This window comes from Peromyscus eremicus, chromosome 16_21 (genome assembly GCF_949786415.1).
Source record: "Peromyscus eremicus chromosome 16_21, PerEre_H2_v1, whole genome shotgun sequence".
Classification (NCBI taxonomy): Eukaryota; Metazoa; Chordata; class Mammalia; order Rodentia; family Cricetidae; genus Peromyscus; species Peromyscus eremicus.
Window position 1 is genome coordinate 12,962,438 of NC_081432.1, and position 15,057 is coordinate 12,977,494.

Sequence of the window (15,057 nt, forward strand, 5' to 3'; positions counted from 1 at the left end):
ATTCCATAAGGCATGAGACAACATTTTCTGATTAACTGAATTCCAAATTCAACAGATTTTGTTTGTTTCACTGAAATATATGCACCATTCCCGCTTTATTATTATGTAAATCACATATTACTCATGCTTATTCTACTAGGTTGCATGGGGTGCATTACTTTTGTATCCCAGAGTTTGACATGCAAACAAGTGTTAACTAAATAATGTGTTTTTGTAAAGAGTCTACCATGCAGAATAGAGGACAGTGGAAAGTGTATGTAGTGGATCCACAGAGTAAAGGAAGTAGGAGGGGAGAAAATAATGGCCAAGGACAAGACTTTGTTCAATTGTAAGATACCCCTGTTGTTAATTATGATATATGGCTCCTTGGATGGGATGATTTCCAAATCAGAAAGGAGGTACAAGTAGAGTATTTATGAGAAAATGGCACAGAAAGCTAATAGCCAGACACTTTGAAAAGGTCAATGCAGAGAACCCTGAAAGCAATAAAGCCATTGGTCCAGTGGATCAATAACCCTACTTATTGAATTGCTAGAGAATTACAGGATTTGTCCAACATGGGAGCCACTGGAGGCTTTAGAAATGCAGTTTCACCAGAGTGTGAAAAAAACCAAATTATAGAGCTTAAGAGGATTTGTGAACTGGTGGTGAGATGCACACACTGGCTGAGAAAGACCCAGCTAAGAATGCTCAGGCTGTCATGTGATATTTGACCGAGTCTGGGAAGACTCCTCCGAGCCAAGTAAGATTACAATTAAAGTTTTGTTCTATTTCAACTTCTATTACAATAAAAATGATTTTTTTTCTATGAGACTAAGACGTGATTATTCAATAATATCCAGTTTTTTTATCCCAGAACCACAAAGATAGCATCACATTGATGATCATTATTAATTGTATCATACAGGTAGAACGTTGAGTTAGACTTTTCACTTCTCTGACTCAACAGAGCAGAGAGAATGCCTGATAGACTAGCAACAGGCTGGCTCTTCTCCAGAATCTTGGGAGTGGCCTGTGTGAGTGCTTATGTGAGCAGATAGCATGTGTCCTGAGTATAGCAGGTGGTCTTCTGTTTATCAGAAACCAATTTTCTACTCTGTCTCTTTTTATCTTTGTCTTCCAGCCCTTGCATGTTGACAGTAAGAGAACTGGTTACTGCAGTATTCAGAAGCCACTGAAGTATTCCAGGTATAAGCTTGGAGTAGAAAAATGTAAAGACTATATACATTAAACTGATTCCTAGGAAAATATCATAGAAACAAAAAAAAGAGAGAGAAATAGCCATGTGCTTTCAGATTTTAAAACTCTGTCTTGGGGATAGAAGGACATACAAGATCCCTCACCATCAGAAAAGAATATACAAAACAGCAAGCCTGGCCATTAGCTAACATGCATAATGTAACATAAGAAGAATGTTAATTATAGTCTCCAATTTTCTACTTGCTTTATTTGTTAAGTAAATTCACAATTCTTACTCTCAAGAACTGTTCTTTACCTCATCTGTGTTATTAATACTTGCCTAGGTATGGAGTAATAGATGATATGGCTACTGTGGAATAACTGATCAACACATTTCTAACGCAGCAAACACGTATCACGTTGATAAGATGAGAAAGGGTAAGAAGTTAAGCTGGTACCAACCCCAGAAGCTTCATCCCTACTGGCTAGCTTTTGTGATGCCAGAAGATATCATGCTCATTCATGCTACTAGGAAAGAAAAATAACCAACAGTCTGACCCAACTGTCAACCCTGTGAACTACAGTGACCGGCCTTCCAAAATAGGGCCACTGGTTCAAGAAGGGCACAAATATTATAAGAGAACCAACCACTTTAAAAAAAAAAAACAAAAAACAAAAAACGTTTGTTTTATTTAATAACATTTTTTCCACTTATTTTACATACTTACTACAGTTTCCCCCTCCTCCTCTCCTCCTGTCTCCCCCACCCACCTCCCATTTACCCCCCTCCCCATCCACTCCTCCTCTGTCTCCATTCAGAAAGGAGCAGGCCTCCTATGGGCTTGAACAAAGCATGGCAAATCAAGTTGAGGAAGGACCCAGTTCCTCCCCCTGCATCAAGGCTGGATGAGGTAATTCAGCATGGGGAACAGGTTCTCAAAAGTCTGCTAAGTACCAGAGACAGATCCTGATCTCACTGCTATGAGTCTTACAAACAGACCAAGCTACACAACTGTCACACACATGCAGAGTCAGTCCCATGCAGGCTCCCTAACTGTTGGTCCAGAGTCCATGAGCTCCCAAGAGCTTAGGTCAGCTGTCTCTGTGGATTTCCCTATCATGACCTTGACCCCCCTGTCTCCTACAATCCCTTTTCCTTTCTTCAATTGAACTCCCAGAGCTTGTCCCAGTGCTTGGCTGTGGATCTCTGTATCTGCTTCCATCAGTTACTGGATAAAGGTTTTCTGATGACAATCAGGGTAGTCACCAATCTGATTACAGGAGAAGGCCAGCTCAGGTACCCTCTCCACTATTGCTAGGGGTCTTAGCTGGGGTCATCCTTGTGGATTCCTGGGAACTTCCCTAGCACCAGGTTTCTCCCTAACCCTGAAATGGTCCCCCACCCCCGCCCTACCCAGATGTCTCTTTTATTATTCTTCCCCTCTATCTGGCTCTCAATCTGACTCTTACTCCCAGTCTGCCCAACCCACTCCCTCAAGTTCCCATCTTCTTCTTCCCACCCCCAGTTTACCCAGGAGATCTCTTTTATTTCCCCTTCCCAGGCAAATCCATGTATCCCTCTTTGGGCCCTCCTTGCTATCCAGCCTCTCTGGAGCTATGGATTGCAGGTTGAACTAACCACTTTTTAATTGGATTTAAAGCCTGCTTCAGAAAATGGAACTCATGCCTAGTACCATTAACTTGGTCAAAACTCTAGTGGCTGGCTAGGTCTTTGGACCTAGGGGAGAACCTTAGACACTCCACTCAATGAACATATTAGCCAACAACCCCTCAAGTTCTCATCTTTATACCCATAAATCAGTGCATCTCCCAACTCTCACCAAAGTAGCTATTTATTACAGTAGACAGCAATTAATACAGAGACCCCACAGCTGGTCAACCTTTAGACAACTACAGACGGTGAAGTGCCCAGCTCTAAATGGGACAATTAGATCATACCTCCTGCCATTAAGAGTCAAGGTTAATTGCAAAGGAGCAGGCAGAAAAAAATTGTAAGAGCCCAAGGTAATAGATGACTGCAGCTAAGTAGTATTTGCTGATCATGATGGTGGGGTTGTGTACATGCACTCACAGGAGCTGGGACTGTACGCACAAGACCTGCAGAAGATCAAGCCAGACCAAGTCCACCATGGATGAAGGGGTGGGGGACTCATGAAGCAGCATCTGTAGTTGAGAAAGTACTTGCCATAGATAGCTGTTGGGGGATTGAGAATCAATTTTTTCCAGGGATATAGCTCCTGTGAGGTTACCCACACTCTGGTAGATAGTCCTACATCTAGGCATATACAGACATCACTAAGTAGACTCAGATGGTTTAAAACAAACAAAAAGATCAGAGCACATGAAGTAAGGAGGGAAAAATGTTGGGAGAGGGGCAATGGAGGACTTGGAGGGATAAGAAAGGGGATTAAATTGGATCAAAACATATATACATGTATGAAATTCTCAAACAAAAAGACTTAAAATTTTAAAAATAAATATGAATATAAAATTTTAAAAAATATTTAATACATTTTTACTAGAAGCATTTATACATTTCAATAATACTAGAATATTCCATTTAGGAAAAATTATTTATTAAATAAATGCTCCATTTACCTTGTACTTAATTAAGAAAATACAGAAAAATAAGTCAAAGTCCAGAAAATTTATCATCTTTTATTTATTCATTTATCTGTCTAGCAATGAATAAATAAATAAAAGATGATAAATTGTGTTTCCCCTTCCACCTTCCCTGAAGCTTCTCCTATATATAAATCTGTTGTCAACTATTGTAAGGCATTCATTAAACCAGGTAATAATCAGTGGCAAAAGTTATCTTTGAATCTGACTTTTTCTTTTATTCTTTATGAATGTCACTGCTGCACTCCTTGAACCTTGCATCTACACACAGACCCCTGGATAAGCATTGCCTCAATGTGTCCCTACCCCATGTTCAGTGAAATGCTTCTGTGTGTTCTCTATGGCATACTCACTACTGATATCACGCATGGGGGTAATTCATTCTCATGACTTTGCATGGAAATTTGACAAAAAAAAATCTATAGAATCTTGTTTTAGTCACATATACTTCAGGGGGAATAAACAACAACAACAACAACAACAAAACAAAGGGCCATTGATTCTTGAAATGAGTGAGAAGAGGACAGAATGAAAAGCCTGACTGGAAGCACAGCTGAGGAATGAGAATTTTCCTGGAGCATAAGCATAGAGGGGATACTGAGGCACACTTTCAGCTAAATACTTCCTGCAAAGCACTATCAAACAACTGCAGAGCTCAAGGACCTGCATTCTTTCTTGTATCATCGGGCCACCAAGTTGGTCTCTTCCTAAAATTGATTCACTCACCTCTAGAAGTGAGCTGGGAAGGCTACAGAGACTGAGCCAGACAGTTGACTTGAAGCCTTTAAGAGTTAGCCTTGCCATTGGCCAGCAGAGAAAGGTGCACTTCTCCACTGTCCTTCAAGGACTTATCTACACAATAACCAACATTGGCCACATAACAGAGACTGCACAAGTCCCTTGAGAAAAGAGCAAGAGCTGTAATGAGCTTAGGAATGAAATCCATTGATAGCATTATGCTTTAAACATGGGTGGCTTCATCTGATTACACAAATTGCCTCACTAAAGTGTGTGTTTTGTGAATGTATAACGTGAGAAATGGCTTGTCTGCTCAATATGACTGTTAAATATGAATAAGAATAGAATGTTTTATGAAATAAATATGGGCACACTGATTTGTTACTGAGAGCTCAATTAAAATGTGTTCCTTCAATATACTTGAATGTCTCTTAAATTGTATTTTTAAAATTCCAAGCAGCTGTTTACTTATTACTACTTTTTAAAATTCATTTTTTTAGACTGGGTATTTAAATTTTCCATTAAAGGAAAAAGTGTGAACATTTAATTTAGATGTACTTGACATAAACAGAGTGCTAATTAGTGGGACCACTCCAGGGTAAATCTTCTGATTTTATGAATAAACATCATAAGTTGTTCTTCAATCCCAAAAGATATTCACCTCCATAAATACTGAGGACCAAGGGTAACTTAATGTGTGAACAACTTGAACACATTTGGAAAATGTCAAACTAACTCATTTATCTTCAGGCATGTCAACTTAGCTAGGCAGAGTACAAAGGAATTTCACACTCTTGGTTACTACTGAGACCAACCAGGTAACAAGTCAAGAAAGAAGAGGCTGCTACAGGGTTTATGTTACCACTACGCTGAATAAACATCAAATAAAAACAACAGGAAGTTAAAGAAATAAACACATTCATAGGTATTAAAATTCCAAGAGGAAATTTACCCATATTTTCTCTTTCACTTACACATGTGTGTATGTGCCAAATATGTAAATAGATGCATCTTATATAAGTATACCATACATATATATCTCACATTTATGTATCTATATAATATCCTAATTCTCATTGTGTGGTATTTAAAACTGATAACTCATACAAAAAAAAATACATTAACCCAAGCATATCTTGGTCACTGCAGACCTAATGTAATGAATCCTCTGAAAGATACTGAAGGTGACTTATTTATTTTTAGTAAACTGATTTGCTATTATGGAATGACTTAACTCAATTACCAAGCCTTTGACATGTTCTATTTTGAAACAAAATCTCAAGGCATCGAGTAAAGCAATGTGCAGTGGTGTCCCCAGTCCTCCAACCACTTAGAGCTTTTCCAATGGTCGGTTACAGGTTTTTGACTCATGGAAGAATGTGCTGTGCGTTATATTGCTGGCTTTATCAGAGACTATTATTTTGTTCATTCAAAGGCATTAGTGGAATTTAATGTTTTTCAAAGCAATTTAGCACTCCCTTAGTAAGTATTCAAATGGAGGTTTTATGTGGGATTTTCTACACACTGCAATCTTTACAGAGAATCAAACACATCTACAGCCACTTTTGTAAGCTCATCCACTTAAGTTCCTACAAAGAGCTTTAGACCTTTGAAAATAACTACAAATCAATATTCATTACGGGGAAGAAGGCTTGTTTAAGTATCAAGATCAGAGTAAAAGGCAGACTCACCATCATCATACTGGCCCCAGCTGACTGCCAAGAGCGAGGCAATGATGATCCCATGGGGTAAACACTTCCATAGAGCGAGCTGCGGGAACATCTTCTGTCAAATTTCACTCAAGGCTGATCTGAAATAACAGGAAGCAGGAAAACACATTTGACAAGTTCATTATCAGCAATAGGAAAACAAAACTGCCAGGGCACAGAGAAGTCTTAATGACTTTATAGTTAATTACCTGTATCACACCATCCATTATCAAGTAACACTCATGGCTAACACACTGGAACCCTTCGAAGACATGAATTTGCACAGAAGTTCCCTCTTATTTGATTGGCAAGCAAGATGGCTGGAAAGTCAGCACACTGATAACATTAAAAGCATGACATCTTGAAATCTGAGACACGGAGAAGGGCTAAATGAAATCCTAATCAGTCTATCTCAGTAAATACATGGTTTTTCACAGTGTAATTCAACAATATAATATACCTTTCTTTAAGACAACTTATCAATTGTTCATTTTACAACTGAGAATTTTAATGAAAATGAACCATAAGGAATTACGTGGCAAAAAAAAAATCATGAAAAATGGTCATTCCTTTCTGGTATAGTAATTGGAGACTTTCTTAAATATGCCAAGATAAACTTAGAAAAAGCCAGTAATTTTTATTGCATTGTCTTTCTAAGAATTTAGGAGCATTTTAATTCCTATGTTTTAGTTTCCAGTGCCCCAGCAAGTTTGAAAGAAAAAGATTGATGTATTGAGAAATCAGTAGTTAGTTAATACACTGAAAATATTTTTAAAAGAATGATGTACTGAATTTCCTTCTAAATTGAGAAAATTATCCACACCAGATTACGCAGACTGAAACGTTATAGTTTGTAGCCAAGTGGAAATCAGAACTCAGCTTTTTGGATTCACAGATTTTAGACTGAAATGTTACCAAGGACAGGAAACAGAGGGGCTCAGTGAGTCAGGTCCTTGGAACAATCAGATTGGGGAGAGTGTGGTTAACTAGGGGCAGGGGCAGGCTTGTCTAAAGAGACCAGCTGGTGCTCAGCCTCTCAGGAAGGCTATTGTGTGAGGATGTACAACAGGCCTAGGATCTCCTCTGATGGCACAGAGTTGGGATGACCTCTTAATCCACTTGACAGAGTTGAATGCTTCAACAGATCAGATTGGGTATGAGGTCCTGCAATACGCACAGCCCCTAGGATTCTCTTCACTAGAACAGCTTAGATAGGCCTAAGCAGAGGGCACACAATTTTATGCTATATTATAGTGTCTATATTTCATTGACATGTGTCTTATGGTATTGATTTTTTTACCATACTGTATCACATAGAGCTTATTGAAATATGTTAAAGAGACATCAAAGTGTTCTGATAGTATGTGCAATGCTACACTGGGTCAGAGACATTTCCTTATTTTTGTTTTCCATAAGAGGGAATAGGAGCTTCACTTTACATGGACTATTTATATATTTCTTGGCTGTGCTATAGAGGAATGAGATAAAAGAATATGGATTTTATTTTAATCTGAGTTCATCAACCAGTTACAGGGCTTTGAAGAAACTAAATAAAAGCTGCCATGTTCACTAAATTTAAATGGCAATAACACACTCTCTATCTAATTGTTCTAAGCACTGAACCATTAGGCAAGCATAAATGCATGCTCAGGACAGTGACTCACTTGGCATGAGAACCATCATGTCAGCTATGAATCTCTGCCACTCAGCATCTGGACTTGTGCATCCTGGTGTGGCTCATGTGTTTCTTCCATGTATCATTAGAAATACATTATTGCTATCTTCCTCACCCCCTGAAAGGGCAAGGGGCTCAGGACACATCTTTGCTACAAACCCCAGCTTGCAGGATGGTACAGGAATGAGAAGTCCATGGAGTTTGAACTGGAGTCTATCTATGGTCATTCCGTCCCAGAGGAGTTTTGGGTAATTTCCCGGAGGAAAAACCAACAACAACAAACAAAGAAAGAAATAAACAAAATGTCTTAGGCTTCAAGGGAGTCACAAACCTAGAGTAGAACTCTTTCACACTCTGGAGCCGTTCCTCCCTTTCTTGGTATTCTAGAGATGTCTTGTCATGTTGGAAGATAATGGTGCTAACACGTCTTTTTCAAACACGACAACATTCCAAACAAAACAAGCAAAAATGATGTTAATAATTAAAAACGCAAGCTAAAAACAGGGTTGGAGATGACCTCAACAGCTGAGCACTTACATAGCATGGCCAATATCCTGGGTTCCATCTCCAGGACTGAAAAGAGTTAAGGGAATAAACAAACACTCAAAACTAATGAATGAGCGAGGAGATACTGCAACGATATCCATAAGAAACAATGGAAGTAAAAGCAGCATCTTGCCCAGGCCAGAAAGACACAGTTGTTGCCTTCCTTCGTGGGTCCCAATTCTGCCCATGTGACTTCTCTGTTCTTTGGTTAACTCTGAGTTTGTTACTCTTTAGGATGATATTATATTGTTTTATGTCTGACTCAAACCAATTTACTTTCACTTAAAAGCTTTCAAGATGAAAACGACCTTACAGGTCATCACTTTAAAGTCATCCCAGCCACTGGTCCTGTTATGCTTCCAGAAATAGCCCCCTTTGACATGTAACCCTCTACAGGCTTATGACAGGGTGTCTTACACTTCAGAAAACATCACACTAAATCATGCATACTTGACAATGAAGATAGGCTGCCATCTGCCTGGAAAATGTCTGGTTGTTTCTGAATAAAGAAAATGCAACACCTCTGTGCTTTCATTATTTCCTTCCTTGCTTTCTACTTGCTTTAACTCTAATCCACCTGTAACAATTTCCATGTGTTGCATCCACCAACCTTTAAGAAGCCTACAACCCACCCTACAAACCCGACAGCCTACAGATGGAGAAAATCTGACTCTATATAGCAACATAGGGAGAATGCCCCTTTAAAGGAGGTCTGTGATTCAAGAACTAGAGGGCACTGTGTGTACCTAAAGCCATGTTGTGCCAACCAGAGGAACTGTGCCCAGCAATGGAATCTAGCATGACACAAGCTGAAACAGATCAGGGGTTTTAGGTCAAGACTACTTCTTCAGTAGCTTTGAGGTTTTTGGAATTGCAGAAAATAACCTTCTAGAGGTGAAAACCCAGTACACTGCTAAAGGAATAGAACACATTTTAGTCATCACATTCAAGGACAGGCCTGCACCTCCAGCAAACTCGAGGGCCAGATCCTCTAGGTACAACTCTTCTCAGCACATCACTGTTCAGATATTCCTATGCCTGAGAAGTCTAAAGTGTGCCAGAGTTTAAAAGGCATACAGTGAGCTTTGAAGAACTTCAATCTTCTCTCTATTAAGGAGGTAATTTAATTAGCATGTTCAATCCTCTGGTGTCATTCGACTTACTTTGGCCATCACATTCAAACCCTGTCAAAATACTGGGGATAGAAGCTTTCACAATTAGATTTTCAATCTTACAAATGAGAGGTGGAAGCTTCATGCTTGTTGTTTGATTTTTTCCTGGGGGCCAAAATACCTAATTATTCTCTAGAGGATATATCAGTTTTGGATTTTACATCTTGTTCCAATAATAATAATAATAATAATAATAATAATAATAATAATAAAGTATTTGCATTGTTCTACAAATCTGTATTCTCAAAATTCACCCAGCAAGAACTTACAGAGGGGACACTGGAAACCACTTGTTCTTCTAGCAGGTAGAAAATATCAATGATGAAAATGCAATCATTTTCATGGACTATTATCTGTGGATAGCACATATTAGCCAAATGAATATAAAACTCCATAGACATTATAAACAATGTTTAAAAGGGCACACATGTCATGAAATGAAAGAGCCAGTATTGTCGAAAAAAAAATACAGCATCGCATTACCCTTAACTATCCATTAACAGATGAAATTAGGCTGCACATAGCATCGACAATAGAAGGAGAACCATGTACAAAGCCTGAGTTTTCTAAAGGCCTGTCTGTGAGCCCTCTGCAGCGTGTCTACAGTTCAAGTGCGGTCTATTCATGTCTTAGAGCGAGAAAAAGGGTCTCTTTACCTTTTACCGTTTGAGTACAAATCAAAGACGCCCCCTTCAGCATTTAACCCATGCTCTCATCAAGGGTAAGAGCTGTAGGAAGGGCAAGAGCAATGGAGATAGACACCAGCCGGATCCTAGAAATATACTTTCGAAAATGTGAACTGTTCTTTAAGCCATTGCTTCTCACCACTAGGAAAGGGACCCCTGCTTTTCTTGTGACACCAAATCTGGAGTGCACCATCACTAAAGTGATAGGCCATTCCACATCCACTCTCAAGAGGCAGCAGGGGAGCCCCACAGCGTAGCGGGAGCCTGACCTTCAGCGGTTTGCCAGTCAAATGTCCAAGACTTCTGATCTCTGACCCAGCCTTAGAAAGAGCAACACAGAAAGACCACATCGCTGTTGTGTGTTCCCAGTGAGAAGTGTCTATGACCCACATGCTAGAGTAAAGTGAACCTCCTCTCAATGAGGAGAGAACAAAATGAGAACAAAGAGCATTGCAGTGTGGCCATGTTTCACCACTGTGAATGTCCTAAACTGACTAGCGAGTTCTCTTCTAGTTCAGTTGGGAAACATCACAGTGTCTTCATTGCACAGGCAAATAGTCCAGTCTTAAGCGTGGCCTAATTGGACGTGTTTGTCTGCCTGCCTGCCTTCTTTTTTTTTTTTTCATTTTTAAAAATTGTATTCACTTCTCAATACAATACATCCAGACTGCAGTCTCCCCTCCCTCCACTCCTCCAAGTCTCTCCCCACCTGCCCTCTCCTCCAGATCCACTTCTCCTCAGTCTTCCTTCAGAAAAGAACAGGCCTCCCAGAATTATCAACGGAACACAGCATAAGACACAGTAAGACTAGGCACAAACCCTCATGTCAAGCTGGGTGAGGCAACCCAGTAGGAGGAAAAGGATCCCAAGAGTAAGCAAAAGAGTCAGAGACACCCCCACTCCCACTGTCAGGAGTCCCACCCTCCACCACCACACAAAACCAAGCTAAACAACCATAACACATGTGCAAAGGACCTAGCACAGACCCATGCAGGTTCTGTGATTGCCACTTCAGTCTCTGTGAGCTCCTATGAGCCCTGCTTAGTTGATTCTATAAGCCATATTACCTGGAGCCCTCGACTTCTCTGGCTACTACAATCTTTCTTCCTGCTCTTTTGCAGGGTTCTCTAAGCTCTGCTTAATGTTTGGCTGTGGATCTCTCCATCTGCTCCCATCAGCTGCTGACACAGATCTATTATAATATAATGTTTAGGAAGATTCCATACAACCCTTCTTACTAGATTACATCACCTTTTCCATTTCTTGTTTATTCATATGTCAATTCACACTCTATACCGACCTATGCAGAACTATTCTCATAATTTTACATATTAATACATGTTTTAACAAAGTCAAGTGTATTATAACCATATTACATAACTCTATATAAAATACATGTAAATGAATTTTATTTTATTTATAGTTATATTATAGAAGCTGATATGACCTCATTTTTTTCATAAATTTAATTAAAATCCAACAAGAGAATCTGTCCTGTCTCAGCTAATATGACATAAGAATAAAAAATGTCTAGTTTTGCACTGGATGCAATGTTGACCAATCCCTAATGTTCATATGCTGGAGATTTCTCAATGAATGTGGAGGTAGTGTGGGGTGCTTGGAGTTGAGTCTAGGGTAGGGATTGATGTCACCAGTACATACCCGCAGGATAAAGGAGATGTCTTGAAAATGAGTTATTATACTATGATAGATTGCAACTGATAGTTTTATTTGGTGAAGTTTATATAACCTAAGAAACACAGATAAACTATAAAAACAGTCTTCTCTTAGGTCTAGTCAGTTAACAAAAAATCAATATGTGATTGTATCTTAAGGCTGAAAACACTAGGATCCTGGCCTGTTTACCACGAACTTACTGGCTCAACATTCCTATGTTTTATATTGATGTAATAGCTGTAGATGATTTATTTGCATAGTTATTTTTCTTATAGTGTAAAGTAGTGGAACCTGTGGCATTTAACCACAAATTGAGGCAAAACAATATTCTGTTGTAACTAATAGATTAAAACTAAACGGTGTTCTTTAGGAATAGTTGAATGTGTATCTATTTTAGTGAGTCTATTACTTGAAAATTCTGGGCAGAGCACTTTAAAACAGAGCTTAGAACATTGAGAAAGGCAGATGAATTACTAATGAGTGAAGAACTGAACAATGGGTCATATGGAGTTTCCAGGCACCTGTTTTGCTGCCCCTAAAGAGGCAAATCCTATATGATACCCTACCATATTATCAATAAGTAATCAGGGCTTCTAATTAACAAATAGGAAAATATAAGATAATGAGCTGCATTTTTTTCGAAAGAATTTAGATTTATTTTACATGTATGAGTGCTTTGCCTGCATTTAAGTATGTGTACCATGCATGTGCCTAGTGCTCACAGAAAACCTGAGTGCATTGAATCTCCTGGAATTGGAGTTATAGAGGATTTTGAACCATCATGTGGGTTCTAGAAACTGAACCCCCAATCATGTACAAGAGCAATAAATGTTCCTTGCTGCTAAGCCATCTCTCCAGCCTCAGTGATGCCACTTTGTTGATGCAGTTATTTATATGAGTCAATGTCTGGAAATTGGAAATTGACAGGAAAGAAAGGGAGAGAAGATGATGGTAGATAAAGGGAAGGCAGACAAAAAGAAAGAGTCAGAGGAAAGGAGGGGAGAGAGAGGGAGAGAGACACAGATGGAAATATAGATGGATATAGGTAGATAGATAGATAAATGATAGATTATGATTTTCCTGTACGTGGGTATGTGTGTGTGTGCATACGTGTGTGTAGATATATAATTTAAAATAATCATTTATTTATGTAACATTTGCTAATAAGGCAGGGAAGCCACTGAGTCAACCCTCAATAAAGTATGCTGTGTCAGAGACGTTCATAACCTGCTGTTGTAACAAACACTATGATATTGCAAACTTCATAGAAAATCTAAATTTGTTTGCATTACAATGCATATTTATTATGAACATATCCAACATATCCTTATATTCGTTATGAAAAGATAAGCATGGAACACAACTGGAAAATAGGCATCAAATACTGACTCTAATTTAGGTTTCATGTATGGCATATTTTATTGGGCCATTTATTTTTGGAATCAATGAAAATATATAAATTTTCCTCTTAATGCTAGTACGCACATACTTGCAAGCCCTTTATAACCTGATAGTATTTGAATTTTAAGGTTCTTTCATCAGAAAATTGTTAAAGATTACGTTAATATAAACCAGAATATGCAAATACTAATTTAATATATTTTTAAACAGTGAGAGTATTGGAAATTGACAATAGGTTCTTTTTATTTTGAAGAATTTTTTTCAGAGTAAAAATGAAAGACTGAGACAAAACGCAATGGAAGTTTACATTATAGTCTTTTCCCAATTAATTAGGTCTCATCATGTGTATAAAGTAGTGCTTTTCCCATAGAATCGTTGCTGAAGTTCAGAGATTCAAGATTTAATTACCATTCCTAAAGTATGCTGCCTAACTTCCAAAACTATGAAAAAAAAATCCACATTTTTTCATGACTCGGCAAGATATTCCCCTTAGAACTAAATCATTAAAGAGTATTAACTCCATGCAAATTAAAGGCTAGAAACTTCCCTGTCTACTTTCTGAGACATGTGATGAGATCAGAGCCAGCCATTATTTGTGGATGTGGGGGGCTTCTGGGAAACCTTAAGATGTGGACGTCATTACTATGAGGCCCTTGGGTAAAGATGAATCAGATATGAGAAATGATTTTGGAGCAGCAATTTTAATGAGGATGAGGATACACTAATGGGAAGGATTGAAAAGCAGCACATTGCAGTCTCTTGTCCTTACCCACCCAAGCCACCACCACCCGTCTCCACAGTTAATTCTTTGTAACAAGACTTTAAAGAACCAGAGAATCCAGAGGTGATTGTGATGGTAGTATGTATTTGGTTGCATTTATGTATTTTTAATTTTTCCCATTTTCATGTGTGAGTGTGGTATACATGTGTGCATATATATTTTTGTATGTATGCAGGCACACTTATACATGTGTGCACATGCATGCAGAGGTTCAGTTAATATGGTCATCATCCCCCTCAGTGGTTGTTTCCCTTTATTCATTGAGGCAGGTCTCTCAGTGAAACTCAGAGCCAGCCCATTGGCTAGTCTTGATAGCTATCATGCTTGGGGATCCCTTGTCTCCTCTTCTCAAGCCAGGAATAACAGGTAGGCCACCACTATTTTTCCTGGCATTTGCATGGATCTTGGGGATCCCAACTCTGGTCCTCATGTTTCTGTGGTAAGAGCTTTAACTGCTGAGCAAGAACAGTTCCTTAACTCCATGTGTTCTTCATTACACCTGGCTAGATGTTCACATGTGTGAATGAAAGACTAGGAAGATACTGAGAGAATCTGTGAAATCAGAAGGGCATGGACTCTGCTGAATTTCAACCAATATTAACTTTGCCCTGGGAATTCCAATCTATACTATTTATTTTTATCTTGCATTAAAAAAAGAATAAGCATCTATTACATAAATAGCTAATTCTCATAGTCATAACTGAATTATTTTTGCTTAAGTTTTCTTTATATTAGTACAGTACCAATATCCCATTTGTGTATACACCTTTCACAGACCATGTCCATCTTCCTTTTCCTCCTTCATTGCAATGGACAATGTTGACTAAAGAGCTGCTTGTATTGGTCTGAT

General features: G+C 38.6%; 1 protein-coding gene across 8 annotated transcripts in view; it reads right to left on the reverse strand.

Moving 5' to 3' along the window:
- Positions 1-6,342, reverse strand: part of Pcdh15 (protocadherin related 15) — a 623,956-nt gene extending 617,614 nt beyond the window's left edge. For all 8 annotated transcript variants that reach the window (XM_059244010.1, XM_059244012.1, XM_059244013.1 and 5 more), the window contains exon 1: positions 6,252-6,342. In XM_059244010.1, the coding sequence (XP_059099993.1) occupies positions 6,252-6,342 (91 nt within the window). The remainder of the gene's footprint in view (positions 1-6,251) is intronic.
- Between the last annotated feature and the right edge of the window lie 8,715 nt (positions 6,343-15,057).